This window comes from Sceloporus occidentalis, unplaced genomic scaffold (genome assembly GCF_023333645.1).
Source record: "Sceloporus occidentalis isolate IW3139 unplaced genomic scaffold, rSceOcc1.0.p SCAF_1, whole genome shotgun sequence".
Taxonomy (NCBI): domain Eukaryota; kingdom Metazoa; phylum Chordata; class Lepidosauria; order Squamata; family Phrynosomatidae; genus Sceloporus; species Sceloporus occidentalis.
Window position 1 is genome coordinate 315,614,396 of NW_028316981.1, and position 21,568 is coordinate 315,635,963.

A 21,568-nucleotide genomic window follows, 5' to 3' on the forward strand; every position below is an offset into this window, starting at 1 on the left:
GTTAGTGTATAAATTGAGTCATTCACCTGAGTTAGGTTGTATAGTAATGGTAGAATTAGGCCACCAAGAAAATTCTACCCAGACTACCCATGAATGGCAGCCAAATTCAGTCTTGATCAGTGATCACTTGATCAGGTGTATGAAGGGACCTGAGCTAAAGCACACAAGCACACACACACACATCCCAGGCCAAGGCCCATGGAAAATGATATTCCAAAGGATTATAACATGTAGTCACAAACAAAGAAAGAAAACCAAATGTAAAAGCTTGATCCATCTTCCCTCTCATAGCTATGAGAACTGTACAAGCAGGAAAGCAATAGCAGAAAATTCACTTCTCCAGTCAGTTTTCATCCTTGATATGTTTTCCCAGCTGCAAGCTGTCAAGCTAAATCAAAAAGTATTTTTAAAGGGGGGTTATTAATACCAGTGTTATAGAAAAACACAGCTGTTGACTTTTGGGCATGATGCTAATAAGGAACACAAAACCCATCTGCCTGGTTACAGAGACCCAACTCACTACCAGCTGATGGCTCATGGACCACTTTAGAGGGTGCAATTGTCTATTTAACACCATATCATACTGCATTAACTCTACAGTATGGCAGTACCCCATCTTGAAAGTGACAAAACTCAATGTACATTATTGGCTATATTGCTCAAACCATTCTCTTCCCGTCCCCTTCATTTTCTTTATTTGCAGTCATAGGTAAAACAGCAAGGTCAGAATGCTTATTGAGCTACTGATGGAGTGCATTTAGATTGGTCTACCTTGTGTAGACTAATGTCCCTGTTTCCACTTGAGGTGGTGTGATTGTGGGTCTTTTCAGGATGAAGGTCTTGTGGTGGTGATACTTGTCTTCTTGTTTGAAACAGCACTACTATTCAGGCTCTGAAAAACTTGATAGCATGTGCCGGCTACATCAAGGAATACAGTATTTTGGGGATGCAAGGCTGCTGGGACATGCTGTCAGCTCCAGATACTTACTTTGATGGTCTTTTCCTTCTGGCAAGGTAAGAACCTAACAGGGACTAGCTTATGCATATCCTCCAACATTTCGCCAATATTAAAAACAAGATGTGGCCCTCAACAGAGTGGTATGTATGGGATTCTTTCCTACAAGAAGTTCCAATCTAATACCAACTTTAATAGGTCTTCAATGCCTGGTTAAGACACATTTAGTTACCTCTACATTTATGTGGGGCTAATGAATATCAGTGATTCACTGTTGGCTATTTGCTTTTCTCTACGGATTGCTTATTCATTTTGTTAAATGTTTATTGTTCTTTGTTGTTTGTTTTAATATTTTTGATAAGTTGCCCTGGGATTTTAAGTGGAATATAGATTGAATGTATGAATGTATGCCTAAAAGAATGTATGCATGTATCCATGAATGAAAAACTGCCCTATACATGATGTGGATCTAGCAGAGCCATGTGATTCTTTTTATCAACTAACAACATGTGATCCTCTTGTATTTCTGGTGTTCAATGTTCCAGGACCTTGTTTACCTTCACCAAAGTGCACCTTAAAATGACATTCAAACAGGCCAATGCATATCTACGCCATGCTGATGTGAAAGAGAGGACAGTTGGGATGGCTTTTTTCACTGAGGTGAGAGTTGAAATCCGGTCAGGCATGCATACCTGCTGCCTGGAAGCTATAGGTTGTGATGTGCTAGTGGTGTGGCACATGTACACAATATAAGTTTCAGCACCTTCTCTATATCCCACCAGTGGGAGCAATACACCATGTGAAGTCATGGGAGAGGCCCTTCTCAGCTTTGGCACGAAAGCTGTGGGACACACTCCCTTGAACAACCAACTGGCACCAGCATTAGCCTCATTTTGTGCCAAGTTAAAACCTGGCTAGAAGTATAGTGTCTAGATCAAGGGAAATAGCACCACTCTATTCTGCATTGGTCAGTCCCCACCTGGAATATTGTATCCGGTTCTGGGCACCACAATTCAAAAAGGACATTGAGAAACTGGAGCGTGTCCAAAGGAGGGCGACTAAAATGGTGAAGGGTCTGGAAACCATGTCCTATGAGGAACGACTTAGGGAGCTGGGGATGTTTAGCCTGGAGAAGAGAAGGTTAAGAGGTGATATGATAGCCTTGTTTAAATACTTGGATGACAGAATTGGGGTTATATTTATCAAATTTGCAGATGACACCAGATTAGGAGGAGCAACTAATACCCCTGAGGACAGGATCAAAATTCAGAATGACCTAAATAGATTAGAAAGCTGGGCCAAAGCTAACAAAATGAATTTCAACACGGAGAAATGTAACGTACTGCACTTAGGGCGGAAAAATGAAATGCACAGATATAGGATAGGGGACACTTGGCTGAATGAAACTATGTGTGAAAGGGATCTAGGAATCCAAGTAGACCACAAATTGAACATGAGTTAACAGCGCAATGCAACAGCTAACAAGGCCAATATGATTTTAGGCTGCATCAATAGAAGTATAGTGTCTAGATCAAGGGAAGTAATAGTGCCACTCTATTCTGCTCTGGTCAGGCCCCACCTGGAATATTGTGTCCAGTTCTGGGCGCCACAATTCAGAAAGGACATTGAGAAACTGGAGCGTGTCCAGAGGAGGGTGACTAAAATGGTGAAAGGTCTGGAAACCATGTCCTATGAGGAACGACTCAAGGAGCTGGGGATGTTTAGCCTGGAGAAGAGAAGGTTAAGAAGGTGATATGCTAGCCCTGTTGAAATATTTGAAGGGATGTCATATTGAGGAGGGAGCCAGCTTGTTTTCTGCTGCTCCAGAGACTAGGATCCAGAGCAATGGATGCAAGCTCCAGGAAAAAAGATTCCACCTCAAGATTAGGAGGAACTTTCTGACAGTAAGGGCTGTTCGATAGTGGAACACACTCCTTCCTCAGAGTTTAGTGGAGTCTCCTTCCTTAGAGATCTTTAAACAGAGGCTGGGTAGCCATCTGTCAGGGATGCTTTGATTTAGATTTCCTGCATGGCAGGGGGTTGGACTGGATGGCCCTTGTAGTCTCTTCCAACTCTATGACTCCATGAAATCATTTAACTGATTTTATTGTATGCCACCCAGAAATCTTAAAATATGGATTGGGGTAGAAATATTTTAAATAAATAAATAAGCAAATATTAAGAAAACCTTGTGGGACACTATGTCTGGCTAGTAGGCTGCATTTGCATTGTGGACCACTTTGGATGAGGCTGAGCTGGTGTTTGGATGTAGCCCAATATGCTTCACAGCGTATAAAGGAGGCCTATGTACATTTCTGCAGATACTGTGGACTGCTAAAAAAGACAACTAAAGTCCTTGAGCAAATCAAACCTGAACTCTCTCTAGAAGCCAAGATGATTAAACTGAGGCCTGTTACAGACTGCCAAAATAAAGCTGCTTCGGGTCTCTTTGGAGGTATGCTATTTAAAGGATGCATGGGTCCTAAGAGTCCGGAGGTTGCACCAAAGCCACACTCCGTTCCTAAGCTCCGGAGTGCAGCTTTGGTGCAGCTTCTGGATTCTTAGGATGCATGCATCATTTAAATAGCATACCTCCAAAGAGACCCGAAGCAGCTTTATTTTGGCAGTCTGTAACAGGCCACAGACTTTTGTTCTTTGGCCCTATCATGAGAAAACAAGACTCACTAGAATGGACAATACTGCTTGGTAGAATGGAGGAAAAGTAGGAAAAGAGGAAGAGTGCATTCCAGATGGTTGGACTCAATGAAGAAAGCCCCGGGGCTGAGTTTGCAAGACCTGAGCAGGGCAGTGCCTTGGAGGTCTTGTTGTCTGTTGCAATTTACCATCAAGTCAACTTTAACTGTAATCTTGTAAACTGGCTTGGGTCTCTTCCTGGGAGAAAGCAGCATAAAAATTAAATAAATAAATGAGAAATAAACAAATAATTTATGATGACCCTATGAATAAGAGACCTCCAAGCCACTCTGTTTTTAACAGCCCTACCCAAGTCCTGCAAACTCAGGTCCGTGGCTTCCCTGATTGAGTCAACTTAGCTGTGATTTAGTCTCCCTCTTTTCTTACTGTTGTCCACTTTACTGAGTATTATTGTCTTTTTCAATGAGTATATCTCTTCCATCCACTTTACCAAGCGTTACTGTCTTTTTCAATGAGCACGTCTTTTCATGATATGTTCAAAGTACAGCAGCCTCCATCTAGGGGCGAAACAGACAGGTGGAAGTAGGGTTGCCATAATGGAGGACCTCCAAACCAGGACAAATGTAGGACAAGGTTTGAAAATGTAGGACATTTTTTTTTTAATTTTCTGGCTAGGAAATTAAAAAAAAAAGTCCTAGATTTTTAAACCTTGTCCTCCTCCTCCTCCTCCCGGCCTGGGAGGGAGCCTAGGCCGGCTCCCAGGCCGGGAAGGGCGCAGGGAAGCTTGGCATCGCGGCGATCGCCGCGGTGCCAGGCTTCCTCCTCCTCCTCCCGGCCTGGGAGGGAGTCTAGGCCTGCTCCCAGGCCGGGAAAGAGGTGGAGGCTGTTCCTCATCGCGGCGATCGCTGCGGAGGGAAGCGGCCTCCTCCTCCTCCCGGTCTGGGAGGAAGCCTCAGCAGGCTCCCAGGCCGGGAAAGAGGCAGGGGCCGCTCCTCATCGCGGCGATCGCCGCGGTGGGAAGCGGCCTCCTCCTCCTCCCTGGCCTCGCGCAGGCCTTGGAGGACCCCGCGGCCGGAGCTCCGACCACGGAGCTGCCTCGAAGGCCTCGCTGGGGCCCGGGAGGGAGCGTCTCCGCGGCTGGAGCGCCAACCGCGGAGAGCCTTCCCAGGCCTCAGCAAGGCCTTGGAGCCGCCACGGGGGCTGAGGTGGCCACGGTGGGCGGGGCCGTCCCGGTTTGGGCACCAAACCGGACCGGGACCGGGTTGGCACCGCCCAAACCGGGATTGTCCCGCCCCCCGGCGGGATATGGCAACCCTAGGTGGAAGGAGTAGCTTAAAGCCACCCTTCCAAAGTCGGATTGGGGCTGCAGCAAACACATGCTGCATCCCCAGTCCACTTTGAAGCCAGCTGAAAAAAGAGTGGCAAAGATCCGCTCCTTTTTTTGGCTGGTGAAAAGGCTGTTTTTCCTGCCCCACCATGGCCCCATGTTAGCTTTAAGCCGCTCTGGCAGTATGTGGCATATAAATGCCATGCCACTGGAATGTCTTGAAGCCACCCATGTCTTGGCGGCCACCTGACTTTCAGGCAGCTTCAGGGCAGCATGGAAGCATGCGGCATATAAACACTGCACCCCCAAGCCACCCGGAGAGCAGCTTTAAAGGGCCATCTGTTCTGGCCCTATCTCATCTTCACTTACTTGATTTCAGAGAGTTCAGGCTTGATTTGTTCTAAGACCCATTAATTTGTCTTTATTGCAGTCCATGGTATGAACTGACATAAAGTAGGTTCAGTCTCCTTTGTAAAAATGTTTGAAGTAGATTTACACAAAAGATTTCATAATATCTCATGCTGAGAGGCTCTGTGCCATGTGCTCTTCAAACATGGGTGAGAAAAAGAAAGAAGTGCAGGTGAACAAATTCGGATAAAATGTGGACTAACTGATGTAGGAGGGGGTGGACAAACAAACAGGAGCTGACATGAATATAAGCTATGCTCTTGGGAAAATGTGTAAACCAGCTCCTGAAGTCATTGCCTCTAACATGCTTATCCTGAGTTTTGTTCCTCAGCTTCTTTATCACCCAGAGATAGGCATCTTTTTTATGAAGCAAGACATCTTGGATGTTCTCCGAGAGTGGATGGCCCAAACCTGCCCTCTCATGCGAGTCTTCAGTATCCGAGGTTTGGGACATCTCTTGCAGCATCCTTTGGAGGTAAGAGCTTCACTGTTGTAGATGGATTGTTTTCAAGACCGAACAGGGCCTATGAGAGCCAGTTCACTGATCTGGGCTCTGGAGAGCCAAGGAGGGGTCCATGAATTTCTGACTGCCCCCCCCCCAAAAAAAAAAACCCAACCTCACAGCCCCATTCTATTGCATTATTTTACAAAAATTAGCAAACATGTAGCTCGTTTTCTTGGCCTTTTACTGTGACCTGTCTCCTTTTCCTATGAAATGCGTAGATCATTTTACCCTGTGAAGTGGGGTGTATTCACCTAAACCTCTGGATTCTGGTTGTTCATCATAGCTCACATTGACATTGTAGCCAGAAAGGCCACAATTTCCTCAATTCTGAGAAGAGCCCCCATCCCAGGGCCCAAAAATAGTCTTATTTCGCTTCACAAAATTTCTCTTGGAGGCCCTACAGTTGGAGGAATGCATATATGGGATGGAAGGGATGGGCTTTGGGGATTTCCGGTTGAGACTGAGGCTCAGGCTAAGAGTTTCTCCAGCCAGGGCAAATGTTTCAAGACTTAGCAATATTTCCTGGTGTAATTACGTTGCTGTTGCTATTGTTGAGTGCCTTAGAGTCGTTTCTGATTTATGGCAACCCTAAAATGACCCTGTCATGGGGTTTTCTTGTCAAGTTTCTTCAGAATGGGTTTGCCATTGCCGTTGCCATGCTCTGAGGCTGAGAGAGTGGGAATCCATGGGTGACACGGGATTCAAACCCTGGTCTCAAGAGTCATAGTCTAGTGCTCAAATCTCTACGCCACGCTGGGTCTTGCTTTACTTGATATTGTTTGTTTTTTAATGCATCAGACATTTGTCTGATCATGGCATGTTTTGAGCTTTCTCTCTCCTTTTCTGAGATGCTTTATTCCTACCTAAAAATCAGCTGAAGTTCACAGATCTCAGGGCCTGGCCCCTCTTCTCTATTAATAAATTTACCCAGCACTGTACATACAATTAAAATAGATAAATTAAACCTGCCTATGTAGTACATTCCATGAGAATAATTAAATATAATACATATTAATTCATATTAACATTCAAACAATAAAATGTAGCAGACAACAAATTAAAATAACATTAATGTTAAGACAAGAGGGAGGAATCTCAGGGCAAGAGCACTGTCTCAAAAGGGCGTGTGCGTGTGAATCTTCCCCTTTTTATGCAACTGTGGCTTAATACAAAATATATTATGCCTATTAACATCACCAGAGGATGGCCCTTCTGACATCATCTCTCTGACTTCACCAGTGCCCCCTTAAAGGGATCAGGTCTAGGTCTCAAATCAGGGCCTGGGACAGTCCTGTCCTGGAAACTCTAAGTGCATCTCTTGTTTTTAAAAAGACCATTATGTTTGCTTATCATAAGTTTTTTTCATCAGGTGGTCAATACACACACACACACACAGAGAAAGAGAGAGAGAGAGAGGTCATCTTTCTCTTAATTGAATCCAAAAAAGATACTTGCTGTCATAAAGGTCTGCCTGAGTTATAAGTTTATGAGAAATTTAGAATCCTTGCCCTTCATTCTTGTTTCCTACAAACATATGATTCAGATTTCAATTTTTCCAGATGATGAAAGACTTGTCTCCTTTTAAAGATACTTTTTTTTTAAAAAAAGTACAGTTTTTAAAAGCAGAATCAGAGTATAACAAGTTAAAATATCAAATCATTAAAGCCTACTAAGTTAAAAATGTAAAACCATTAAAACATACAAAAGCAAACACTCCAATAAGTAAACCAAGTCTACAAAAGCTTGTGCTACAACGTTTTCTGCACATTTAGTCTCAAAGGTGCTACAAGATCCCTTTGCATACTTCTACGGTCTGGTATACTTATGTGTAAATCTCTTTCTTACTGTACATTGTGCTTTGAGGGTAGAAACTGAAGTGACCAGATGTTTGTGTCTGCTTCTAACTGTCTGCTTCTTTCCTTGCTTCCTTCAGGATGAGACTTTGGAGCCCCTCCTCCCTCCCCTGATAAACTGTGCTTTCGATCCAGACAGGAATATTGCCAAAGAGTCCATTAAGACCCTTCAGTATATGTTCCAACACTTGGATGTAGAGGAATTTGGGTCTGCAGCAATTGGCCTTCTCCCACTCCTCTTGAAATACTTGAGCGATGTAAGTCAACAAACCTGTGAGAAATCTGGGCTTAGTCCACACCAGTGTTACCCAAAAAAGCTGGGGTCCCAGGAGAGCACCCACAAATAATAATTAATAGGGGAATTAAGATAGCTCAATTAATAGTATGCCTTGGCTGGGACAACATTCAACCTGGGATCTTACCCTTTGTCTATCGGTTCCAAACCACACCAGAATCCAGAGGCAATTCCCAATAAGGTTTCTTGGTTTTAGTAGTAGTAAAATAATCAACACACATGCACACATACTCACACACACACACACAAACACTAACAAAGCAAAGGTGGGAGAAATAGTGACTTTCAGGGTTGCTAAAAGGCAATACTATTTTTAGTTTTTTGTGGTTTTTTCGGGCTATGTGGCCATGTTCTAGAAGAGTTTCTTCCTGATGTTTTGCCAGCATTTGTGGCTATGGATGCCGGCCATGAAAGCCTTCGACTTCACAATACTATCTTTCCTGAAGCATAGCTCCAATCTGAGGGCATCCAAAATTGAGATGGCTCAATATCCACTGTAGCAAAAGTGGGACTGGCCAGCCTATTGAGGGACCTACCACAAGTCGGACAGTGGTTCTGTCCCTGCTCAAGACAAGCGTAGGTGATTGTCACTTGGAGCAAGTCAAAAGCTTTAAATACTTAGGTCTAACATTTCCTCACAGGCCTCTGTGGAACCATCATCAATCTTTGGTATTGAAAGAATCTCAAGGCAGTAAATCAGGTATCATAAGATTCTTCCATACCAAGGAGAATCAATACATTCCAAAGTTTTCTGTGCAACGATTGCAGCTAAACTTTATATGCAATAGCCATTTGGATCAAAGCTGCCTACTCTGAACTTGATAGCTTTCAAGTAAAATTCCTTTGGCCTCTTTTATGTGTTCCTAGATGTGTGCCCAACCCAGTTGTTTTACTAGAAACAGGAGAATGTCCACTTTCTACTTGCCTTTGGCTACTTGCATTTAAACTTTGGCTCAGGGTTTTTGTTTTTAAGTTAGGTATGGGCCTGGCTTCGGATAGTTGCATCAGTAGATGGACTAAACTTGTCGCTCACAAAGTTGCCTCCATTGGTCTTTCAGAATCTCTGCTTATAAACGTAGGCCAGGGGTCAGCAACCTATGGCCCGCGGGCCGCATGCAGCCTGCCGAGGCCTAGGGACTGGCCCCAGCCCGGCCCGGCCCTGCCGCAGATTGCCGCCGGGGCCTTTGACCTCCGGCGCAGGCACGCAGGGGCCTCTGGTGCGGGGCAAATGGCAGGCAAGGGGGGCAAGGAGGAGCAAGTGGGGGCAAGGAGGAGCAAGGGGGGGCAATTGTCTATAGAAGCCTCAGAAACATGCATTTATATTAACATTTTTTGCGTGTCCTCCATTTTTTTTGTTAAAAAAGTGTCCTCCATTTTAAATTTTTGTCCTACATTTGTCCCGGTTTATTTATTTATTTAATTTTTTAAAAAAATATTTAATTTTTTTTTTTGGCTTGGGCCCCCCGAGTTGTCTGAGGGACAGCAACCCAGGCCCTGGGTCAAAAAGGTTGCCTACCCCTGACGTAGGCCATGGGATGGCACTAAAATTGCTAAGACAGAGAAACTGGGACATTGCCTTCTGCAGTCTTAGGACCAATTCTATTTCACCTTGTTCTCCTAGTGCCCTACACATTCATTATGCAGGGTCTTTTTGTCAGCCTTCTTACCTAAAAAATTTGTATGCCTTGACAGGTCTGTTGACCGTAAATAAAGACTGAGAAATAGACCAAACTGCTAGTGTCAAAGCACCTACATTAGGTTAATAGTAATAATAATAATAATACCCAAAATCATATCCCAGGGCAATATCCTCAGGATGAATGGATTATCTCATTGCTGAATGGCTTTCCCAGGAGAGAAGAATCATGTGTGATGTGGAGTAATGACTGAGGAATCAGTGTAAGTGTTCTCAGACATAAAGAGTTTCATATCCAGAGGAAACTGTTTTTGTCTGTGATATGCAAGCAATCTCCCAGTGTAGCTCACCATCACCTCTCTATAATGTGTGCTTATGCTGCTTCCGATCTCAACAGATCCCATCATGGCTGAGTGGCTTGGGCTACCTATCCAGCCTGACCTGGCATAGCTGGTTTCCTGTGTTGGGGAGCTCCTGTTTGGGCTACTTACCTAAAACATCCTGTCTGTTATTGATCTTAGGGTCACAGAGAGGTGACAGAGGACTACTGCTTGGGTTACCCCAGGGTTGTATCCCAACAATCGTGATGCTAGATACCAAAAGAAGGTGCTGCACAATTTATGGTGCCCTGAAATCAGGTCTAATCTGCACTGCAGAAATAATCCTTTAACTGCCATGGGTGAATGCTATGAAATTCTGGGATTTGTAGTTTTTGAGGTATTTAGCTTTCTTTGTCAGAGAGCTTTGGTGTCACAAGAAACTACAAATCCCGGGTGTCAAACTGCATTATTTCTATAGTCCATGAAGACCTTAGTGATCCAGATGGAACTCCATCACACACTGAATAGGCCTGGCTTATGCTTTTGTACTATCAAAACCATGCAGAAACCCCCCCCAGAAAACTGATTAGCTTGATATCCTGCAAAGATGTTTGGAATGACTGCCATTCTTTTCCCTCTCTTACTCTGTCTCTCTCTTCTCAGGATGACCCTGAATTGCGACGTGCCTCAATTGTCCTCTTTGGGATGCTACTGAAGGGTGTGAAAGAAAATCAAAGAAACAGTGTGACAGAAAATGTTTTTAAAAGCCTTGTTCCCCTTTTAATCCAGCTAGTAGACCATTCAACCAAAGAAGTGAGTCAAGGGGCTCTTACTACATGTGATGAACTTTTATCACCTGTAGCTGGTAACCACACTGGTTTGGAAATGATGGGAGTTGCAGCCCAGCACATCTGGAGGCCATCAGATCCCAGGAAATCTGTGATCTTGTTCACAGGGTTGTCCCTGAAAAGTTGTGCCGATCAACTGTTTTCCATATATGCAATCGCAGGATGATTTGCAGAAAGGAACCTACCATTCTGCTTTGCTGCAGTTCCACAACTGCCACTTTAAGACACAAAGTAGGATTCTCCCTCCTGTTATAAGAGAGGAAGGCTCATTCAGAAATCTGTGTGTATACACAGAGAGAGCTAAAATCTTGTCCTGGTAGTTGCTGGTTTTGCCAATATAAATGCTTTCTAAGGCCATTGCAGAAAAAGGTATCCTGGACTTCCTTGCATAATGCCTTTACCCCTGGATGCAGTCGTGTGAGCAGCAAGTGGCTGGGGCAAAGAGAGGCACTTGGTGCTTCCAACTACATTTGTGTACCTGGGGGAGGAGCAGAAGCCATCACATGCCACACCTCTTGTATAACTAGAATCATAGAGTTGGCAGAGACCACAAGGGTGATCCAGTCTAAACCCCTGCCATGCAGGGACCCAGAATCAAAGCACCTCTGACACATAGCCATCCAGACTCTAGTTTTTTGTGGGTTTTTCGGGCTATGCGGCCATGTTCCAGAAAAGTTTCTTCCTGACGTTTCGCCAGCATCTGTAGCTGGCATCTTCAGAGAATGCTTTGCCTGGAAAAATTGGGTGTATATATGCTGGCAAAACATCAGGAAGAAACTTTTCTGGAACATGGCCACATAGCCCGAAAAACCCACAAAAAACTATGGATGCCGGCCATGAAAGCCTTCGACTTTACATCCAGATTCTGTTTAAAAACCTCCAAAGAAGGAGACTCCGCCACTCTCCAAGGGAGTGTGTTCCACAGTCAAACAGCTCTCACTGTCAGGAAGTTCTTCCTAATGTTGAGGTGTAATCTCTTTTCCTGTATCCATTGTATCCATTGTTCTGTGTCCTATTTCTCTGGAGCTACAGAAAACAAACTTGCTCCATCCTCAAGATGACACCCCCTTCAAATATTTTAACAAGGCTATATCACCCGTTAACTATGTCTTCTCCAGGCTGAACATACCTAACTCCCTAAGTCGCTCTTCATAGGGCTTCATGGTTTCCAGACCTTTCACCATTTTGGTCTCCCTCCTCTGGACACTCTTCAGCTTGTCAATGTCCCTTTTAAACTGTGGTGTCTCTGTATAAAATCCGGTGTTTAAGACCACCAGAAGAGATCTGTCTTGAGTGCCTTCTTAAAGGCATCTAAGGTGGTAATATGATGGATCTCTTCCAGTAGACTATTCCACAATTTAGGGGCTGTGGCAGTAAATGCTCTATGGGAAGTTGTAGTTAAATAGTCCAACAAATTCTTCCCAGATGTTCTAAGTGAGGCATTGTTGGGATTCCACTTGCACTTCCCTTAAAGATATGCTACCCTCCCTTTCCCAACCCTGGGGAAGAGCTAGGCCAAGCCAGAGCACATGAAAAAGGAGTGTGAGCGCGATACAGTGCTTAAAAAAAGTTTTATTCTAAGTAAGGAATCTTCATAGCAACAGGATATCTCTTTACATGAAGAACCATCTTGTCCTTCAGATATGGATTAAAGATTACAATTACAGACAGATTGGGTCATTTCAGCCAAATCAGGAGGAAGAATAAAAAAAAACTGATGCAACCAGCTTATACACTTTCCTAATTCTACTCACAGATCAGATGGGATTGATAGTCCTTGCTGTTTCTGGATAGCTGGGAATCTGGCCTACATTGATCAACCTCCACCAGCCTTCCAAAATCATAGCTCTTGGCTCCAGGTGTCCCTTTGTTAGAAGACCCTTGTGGTCTAGAGCTGGAGATCCAAAGCCCTTGTGGTGCATCAGGGGCTTTTTATAACCTTTCCTCAGCAGCATCCCAGAGGTTCATGCTTCTGCCCAACTGCTCAGTGCTCATACCTTAGGCAGTGGCCATCTCTGTGATGGCAAGCCTCATTAAACAATATAACTGAGCCTTTTCTTTGTTATCCAGGACGAAGGTTCAGATAATGGGAAGGACTCCTCCATTATCCCACCCTAAATGGGTTCAGCACCTTAGACTGCTCCTCTTAAAGCTCTTTTACTTATATTACTGTAATTAATTGCTGTGAAACTTTTATATACTGTGAATTGGTCACTGTTTTCACTGTTGTAAGCCACCTGGAGTCCTAAACTAGGAAAAAAATGGGACAATTTATTATCATCACCATCATCATCATCATCATCATCATCATCATCATCATCATCATCATCTTATTTATTTCATTTGTATGCCACCTCTCTGCCTGAAGGGAAATAATAATACAGAAAAATTGTCCATATCAACCCTTCCATTGCTAAGAAGTAGTGGCGGCAGCAATGGGTCTGACTAACCTTGTCTCTCTCTTTTTCCCCCTTGTCTAGGTTGCTCGGGGATGCCTTTGCAGCTGTGCCAACTTCCTGAACTGGACAGACATGCCCCACGACATCTTTGATTATGAACTACATGACAGAATCTCCACCACATACCTAAACATCTGCATCTACATTGTAAGTAAGAGTGTTACTTAAATTATGGAAAGGAAGCACCTTAATGTATAACAGGGGTGGGTGAGTGACAGGCAATGGACTATAAGAGACCCCCAGGGCTCTTTTCGTGGTTTCAAGAGACACTGTAGTAGAATTGCTCCAAAGCCCATCCCAGAAAATGCCTTCCTGGGGCTGTGGGGGACCTGTCTGTCACATTTGTGGGGTCCCTGCCCTATTTTAGACCCAAAAGGAAAGTGAACAGGAATTGACATCTGATTATTTCTTTTTGTTTAAAAAAGCCTTTCCAGTGTCTAAAATGGCCCCAGTAACCCAAATATATGGCAAAAATGTCCCCATAGGAAATCCAAGGGGCAAAAATAATGTTTTTGTGGGGGTCATCCTCAAAGGATCTCCTGACAGTGCTGATGTAGGCTGCATCTACAGTGGACCCTTGTTATACGCTGGGATTTGGTTCCAAGGTCCCCTGTCGATAACAAAATCCATAGATGCTCAAGTAGTCCCATTAAATATAATGACATAGCAAAATAGTGTCCCCTATTATAAATGGAAAATTAAGGTTTGATATTTGAAATGTATACTTTTTTGAACATTTTCAAACCGTGAATGCTTGAATCCATGTATAAAAAAATCTGTGTATAAGAAGGGCCGACTGTACATTGCAGAATCAATGCAGTTGGACACTGCTTTAACACCCATGGCTCGATGCTATGGAATTCTGGGATTTGCAGTTTCAAGAAATTTGTAGCCTTGTCTGTCAAAGAGCTCTGGTGCCACTGCAAAGTACAAATCCCAGGATTAATTCTGCACTGTGGCAGCAGCCGTAGTCTCCTAGGCGGCCACAGTTGCTCACCGCTGATGTCCAGCAATATGTATACGTTATTCCGATTCCTGTGCTTATGTTTTCATTGCCAAGAAATAGAATATTTTCAGGGAAATGACATGAACTTTTCCTTGACTATGGAGCTCTGGTGCCACAACAAACTAATATTCTGAGAATTCCATAGCATTGAGCCATGGCAGTTAAAGTAGTTTCAAACTGGATTATTTCTGCAGTGCAGATGCAGCCTATAGAGAGGCCTTTCAGTAAATACAGCTTGCATTGTTGAGCACCCCAAAGGTTTACAGCCATACTAAGGAGGTGGGATTCTTAGGAAAGTCAAAGACCATTTCTGCACCTTGACTGCATTTTTGTTTCCCCATAGATGCGGAGGTATAAACCAATGCTTCCGGGAATGCTGGCCCAAATGGTTGAATTCCTGAAGAGCAGGAATCCTTCCTACCGAGAGGCAGCAGCCCTCTTGATAGGTAATGACAAGCAAAATGGCAAGATATCTGGGAATAAGAGCCTTCAACTGGATTTCCATTGGGAGAGAGGGTTCAGCCAAACAAATTCTGGCCAAAGAAGGGACTCTAAGGGCACACCAAAAAGAAAATATTTTGGCACAGGTTGCCCATAGTGAGTCAGGTGCTGCTCAAAGTGGTGATCTGTGGCCGCCATTGTTGTTGTTGTGTACCTTCAAGTCGTTTCCAACTTATGGTGACTCTAAGGCATATCTATCATGGGGTTTTCTTGGCAAGCTTTGTTCAGAAGAGGTTCATCATTGCTTTCCCATGAGGCTAAGAGAATGTGGCTTGCTCAAAATTGCCCAGTGGGTTTTCATGGCCAAGCTGGGAATCAAACCCTGCTCTCCATAGTCCAACTCTCAAACCATTACACCACACTGGCTGCCATACCCTCCAACATTTCACAGATGAAAACCAGGACATGTGTGGCCAAGCAACATTGGAGTGTAGTCAAGATGGCAAAAATTCTACAGGTCGAGTCTCTCTTATCTAGAATTCCAAAATCCAAAATACTCCAAAACTAGTCAGTACTTTTTTCATGGGTGGCTGAGAGAGTGACACTTTTGCTTTCTGATAGTTGAGTGTACACAAACTTCATTTCATGCACAAAATTATTTTAAAATATTGCATATAATTATCTTCAGGCTATGTGTGTAAGGTGCATATGAAACATGACTGAATTTTGTGTTTAGTCATGGGTCCCATCTCTAAGATATCTCATTATGTATGCAAATACAGTATTCCAAAATCCAGAAAAATCTGAAAACATGTCTGGTCCCAAACATTTTGGATAAAGGAGACTCGGCCTGTAAATGAAAAATAACAAGACAAGTTAGTAGATGACGCAGCAGTTTGTTTTTGTCTGAGTCTACTGGGAAGGACAAGATTCCTTCCCCTTTCTTCTCCTCTCCCCTCTCCTGAGTTAATGGAGTGAGAACTAAACACAGTTTGCAGCAAATGAATTAAGTGGAGGACAAAGAAGGAAAGTAGCAAGATGAGAGAAAACCTGGGATATTTTAAAAGCAGGTGAAAAAGTAGGATAACAGGAAATCTCCTGTTCAAGACAGACCCTGCCAAATCAGGACAGTTGGAAAGTGTGGGCTGTTGGTCCATGGCGCATTGGCTGCCTGTGTGCAGCAGGAAGGAAGGAAGGAAGGAAGGAAGGAAGGAAGGAAGGAAGGAAGGAAGGTTGTATCCAGTGGACATAAAAATAGTTCCTGATCATGGCACACTGATATGCTGATCTGCCGCATCAGATAACTTATGAACAATGTTCTGACAGCTTCTCTCATCCAGTCTCCATAGCTCATCTTTTAAATACCTTTACAGAGCCCCCTTACACTAGTTAACATTTTAAAATAACAATTTTCAACCCCTTAAGTGGATTTTTGCCCACTTTGGTTTTTTATATTTTGTTTTTTGTCATTTTTGCTAGTCTGTACAGCCACTGAAGGGTCTCAGGAAAGAAATCTGGTTTCCAGATCAACCAGAGTTGCCCACCCCTAGTATTTCAAAGAGGCTACATATATAAGAATGGACAAACCTTTTTATCTGGACAAAACATCTTTTTTTTTTCTTTTAATCTGCCTAGCATGCAACGCACAGTACATGAAACCAGATGTGGTATCTACACCAGATGTCGAGACTGTTTTTCTGGGTGAGTCAAGGACATTTTTAAGGATAGAAATGGTTCCTTTTTCTGGAAGAATTCAATACTGTATTATTGTTAATCACAGGATTTATATGTTCTAATCCAATCAATCCTAATTTGACATCACCAGAGTTACTACCAAGGATGTAGCCAAGGGGGGGGGGGGTTCTTGGGGTCCGGACCCCCCCCCCTTCCATTAGAAAAATGAATGGTGTGTGCTGCTGCGCCGCCGCACCCAAGCCCCATTATAATGGTGGCACTTAGTCTGGACCCCCCCTTTCCTAAAATCTTAGCTACGTCCCTGTTACTACCATTGCCTTTAGTTTCCTCTCCCTTCTTGATAATATATTTTAATAATAATAATAATAACAACAACAACAACAACAACAATAATAATTGATGGTTATACCCTTCTTGTTTTTGTTTGGGACTGGCCATACCATTGGGCAAAATGAGACATTCACCATCAGCGTCAGATGCTAAAACACTTGCTGGTCATCGACCGTAATAATTCATTCATTCAATGCATAAACACTAACAGGCAAAACAAGTATGGTTCTTCTTCCCCTGTGTCTTTGTAGAGAGACTGAAGATTCTTTACCAAGTTAACCCCATTTAATTCCTGAACCCTGATAAGATCAAAAACCAGTAGGATATGATCAAAGGACCAAGTTTGGGAACTAGGCAGAGATCTAGGAAATGTGATGCCATATATTTGTCCATCTGTATCTACCTAAAGTTCCTTAAGGTTCTTTCTTTTGGTCATCTGAGCTCCCACAGTTGCAAACAACAGGACTGTCTACTAAACTGATCAACGTCATAGGTATTTTCATATTTGACAGTTTCATTCCTGCAAGTGACAAGGAATTATTTCCGTGGTTTTCTCTCTGCTGTAGAGAAAACAAACATTTCTATTCAGTTCTCACCCTGTATTCAACATCCCAAAATGTTCTGGGAAATTATACTGCACAAGAATACACATTTCCTTTTGTGTGAGAACTGTAGGGTTTTGTGCAAAAAAGTTTTTAGTTTCCACACAGCTCCATGTGGTGGGTTTTGTGCAAGATTTCTGTTTTCTATCCAAAGCCAGAAATCCTGCACAACAAAAATCTTGCAGGATGTGAAAATACCAGATTAAAAACCACACAAAATTCTTGTTACCATATTAGTGAGTGCTGGAAAAAATTTCAGCTAGGAAATGAATAACAACAAGTATTATTCCCATATTATTCCCATTCCTTTTAAGAACACAGGTTGAATATTTTTTATCTGGAATTCCAAAATTCAGATTACCCCAAAACCCAAAATTGTCCACATGGGTGGCTGAGATAGTGACACTTTGCTTTCTGATGTTTCAGTGTTCACAAACTTTGTTTCTTGCACAAAATTGTTTAAAATGCTATGTATAAAATTACCTTCAGGCTATCCTTCTGAGCCTGGAGGATTATAAGTCTGAAGGCTATGTATATGGAACATAAGTGAATTTCATGTAGGACTTGGGTCCTATCTCCAAGATATCTCATTCAATATATGTAAATATTCCAAAATCAAACAAGAAAAATCTGAAGCCTAAGCATTTTGGATACAAGAAGATCAACCTGTATTAGCTTTGGATTTCATGAAAGTTGTATTACTGGAGAATAAACATGTGGCTGTATAGTAGATCATATATTTACTGTGTAAAATGATTAACTTATATGGTTACACATTCCTTGTAGAGGTTCATCACATCACATATACATTTCCAGTCTAGGTACATTACTTCATAGACATTACATAGCCCAGGTATATTTCTGCTTATGAGGAGCATCATTCATACTTAGAAAGCACATGGAACTTGTAGCACATTTCAGTGGTAACTCTATCTGTGAATCAGCATTTCAATCAAATATTTTAAATTCAGTGTTCTCGCCCATTCTACATGTTAACAAGTAGCTTAGAAGACTGCTTCTTATATTAGTACCCACAGCTGACCATATCTGCTGATGTCTAACAGCGTTTATAACTTTTGCAGACATGTGCTTATTTGATTCTCAGCCAATTACTGTAAACCTTGAAAATCTTACTTCCCAAACAAGGCTGTTTCAGGAACACAAAAATGTTGAGTCTGGCTTCTTGCTGAGACTTCTTGTTATCCTGATCTGGCATTACTCCATGACTACATGTGCCCAATTGTAAGACTTTGCTGACTGGTGACGTTATCATATACTCACAGATACTCTTTTTAAAAGCTGGCTCTGCTAGATCTCATTATGTCACTTTCTCCTTATCTTTTCCATTTTGCCTGGCAAAGCCCAGAAGCAGAGTTCATTCCTGCACATTTAATCTTTTCCTGTCTTTTACACAAATGAGCATTTTTTCAACTTTTGAGTTCTAAAACACAAAGCACAAAACACACCAGGTGTACATTAGCAAATCATAATGGATATCGCATGACACAAAATTTTGCAGGACTGAGCTGTGTGTGTGCTACACAGCTTGTCCTGTGTGCTCTAAACTTACCCACTGGTTAGGTTACTATCCTTTTGGTAGAACTGTAGTACAATTTAGCCCATTCAGGTTTTGTACAGGGATGTAAATCTTGGCATACCTCATTCTTGCAAACAATAACTAAGGGCCTGAACAGACAGGCCAAAATAAAACCGCTTTGGGTCACTTTGGAGGTATGCTGTTTAAATGATGCATGCGTCCTAAGGTTGGAAGCCACACCAAAGCCACACTCTAGTCCTAAGGACTGCAGTATAGCCTTGGCACAGCTTCTGGCCTCTTAAGTTGCAAGTGTCATTTAAACAGCATACCTCCAAAGTGACACAAAGCAGGTATATTTTGGCCTGTCAGTTTGGGCCCTAAAACATTTCAAAAGTTTTCTCTCCATGCAGCATAATCATGAGAGTTTTTGTGCATTTTTCAAGAAGTTGTTGCTCTTTATGACCTTTTTGCAAAAATGTTAGCTTGTTTCTATGCAGCCCCAGAGGGTTCCTCCAGGATAGAAAATTGGCCCCTGGACCTGCTCCAGTTGTCCACGCTTCTATCACCACACTCTTAGGAAACTTACTAGTTATGTTTTAAATGCCTTGAAACTGTTATTCTTTGGGTCTTGTTTTAAATATAGTAGTTTTTTTATTGTTTTAAATTGCTCTTTAGTATTACAATTGATTTTTAGCTGTATTCTGTTTTAATCTATTATTATTATCAACATCAACATCAGCATTATATGTATATTCTGCTTTCCCTCCCAGAATTGGGGCTCAAAGCAACTTAAGTTTAAAAGCACAGTACAATTAAAAACTTACAAAAGTGACCATTAAATATTTTAAATCTAAATAATTAAATCTATGTTGTAAGCTGCCTTGGCTCCCTCGTGATAGGAAGAGGGGAAGTAAATAAATGAAATGAATAAATAACCACCTATTTCTTACATCAGCTATTTATGCAAAAGAAGTATTAGCATAAGCTTTCATAGACTTTGGTCTACTTCCTCAGATGAACAAGTCTGCAAAAAGTCATGCTACAACTGTGCAACGAGAGTTTATGCTATGTCTTTTGCACATTTAGTCTCAATAGTGCTACAAGATTCTTTTGCACACTGATATTCCAGGCTACTATGGCTTTGAATTATATCAACTATTTAGTTATGAATGTGTAACTAAGTAGTATGTCCTGGCCTCCTGCAAGTCTGTCTTAATAGTCAGCAGCTGCATCAAGTGGAGGAGGGCTGTTCAGCTGGTGATCAGGGTAAAAGGAGGCGGATGTTTCCAGTAAGTGATGTTGCAACAAGGAATTGCAATGGGAGTCCTGTTTCTGATCACTGCAACCTCCTTCACTGTTGGGAGGGGACTGGATGCTCCATGCAGCTTTTGGCCTTTAAGGTGACTTTCGGGGAGGGATTTACTAGTATTGAAGAGAGTACTGGAAAGCATGTTGAAAAACAGAAAATGGCGAGGAGACAAATTCCATGTGCTGAGATGGTCAACTGTTTATTCAGTAATTCTTTAAAAAGCCTCAGTGCAAAATAATGTCTCCTCGCTGTTTTCTGCTATTGTTGCAATAGTGCCACAGTTGTGATAAGGTAATCTTAGGTCCCAAACACACTGCAAAAATAATCCAGTTGGAGACTGCTTTAACTGCCCTGGCTCTGTGCTAGGGAATCCTGGGAACTGTAATTTATTGTGGCACCAGAGCTCTCTGACAGGGAAGGCTAAACTACACAAATTCTCACAAAACTATAGTTGCCAGAATTACCTAGCATTGAGCCACGGCCTTAAAGTGGTCTCAAACTGGATTATTTCTGCAATGTGTTTTGGACCTTAGTGAATGCAGAGCAATTACAGATCTGTAGTAAAGAATGCCAGCCAGCAACAAATAAACTGCTTGTCTTTCAACCTTTCAGCCCTCCGGGAGCTCCAGGGCGACTGCGATGCTTCCGTGACCAACGCTGCTGTCCTGTCCATTGAGGAAGTGTATCGACACTGTGGGTATCGGATCAACCCACAGCTTGTCCCCAACCAACTCATGATCATGTTAAGGAACAGCATGTCCAAGCCACCCTTTGAGGCCAGGCATTGAACAAGGTCTGGGAAGAGAACAGACAAGCAAAAGGGATATTCCTTGTTTCCAAGTGGCAAGGGGATAGCTCCTGGGAAGAGCCACCTGGAGAAGGACAGGGTGTCTTTGCTTCACCTGTCTTTAGCTGGATGGAGAGCGTTTCTGGAGAACAGAGCCCTAGGAAGGCCACAAGAGTGCTGACAGATGCCCATGGCAACCACAGAGCTAACTGAAACACTGCAAAAGCCCACTGCCTCTCTACATTTATGGGTCTTGTTGCTCTGCAGAATTAATAGTAACCTATGGGTAAGATGGATTCAGAGAGCTGAAAACTCGCATGGTGGCAGGGCCATCTCCCCTCCAAAGTACAAAAGAAGAGATCCTTATTATCAACAAATGATCTATGAAACAGCATTAAAGAAAAAAAAGCTCCACAAACATTCCTGAATTCTAGAATTTTAATATTTCACCTAGCAGACAGTGAAACCACATTTGCACATCACACTAAACTGTCAATGCTGGCTTAATCAGCCAGGATCAGTTCATTTCACTGACATTTCACTTTTCACTTTCCATGAGCAGCAAAATAAGCCAGGACTCACCCCTTAACCATAGCTTCC

The 21,568-nt window shown here is 42.7% G+C and overlaps 1 protein-coding gene across 1 annotated transcript in view; it reads left to right on the forward strand.

Annotated features, from left to right (window-relative positions):
- The window catches only part of LOC149324241 (maestro heat-like repeat family member 5), a 64,148-nt gene extending 43,179 nt beyond the window's left edge, over positions 1–20,969 (forward strand). Inside the window, exons 19-27 of the mRNA XM_089488581.1 lie at positions 877–1,014; positions 1,501–1,615; positions 5,677–5,820; positions 7,784–7,960; positions 10,618–10,767; positions 13,283–13,408; positions 14,611–14,713; positions 16,344–16,409; positions 20,794–20,969. Coding sequence (XP_089344707.1) covers positions 877–1,014; positions 1,501–1,615; positions 5,677–5,820; positions 7,784–7,960; positions 10,618–10,767; positions 13,283–13,408; positions 14,611–14,713; positions 16,344–16,409; positions 20,794–20,969 — 1,195 coding nt within the window. The remainder of the gene's footprint in view (positions 1–876; positions 1,015–1,500; positions 1,616–5,676; positions 5,821–7,783; positions 7,961–10,617; positions 10,768–13,282; positions 13,409–14,610; positions 14,714–16,343; positions 16,410–20,793) is intronic.
- Positions 20,970–21,568: the final 599 nt, after the last annotated feature.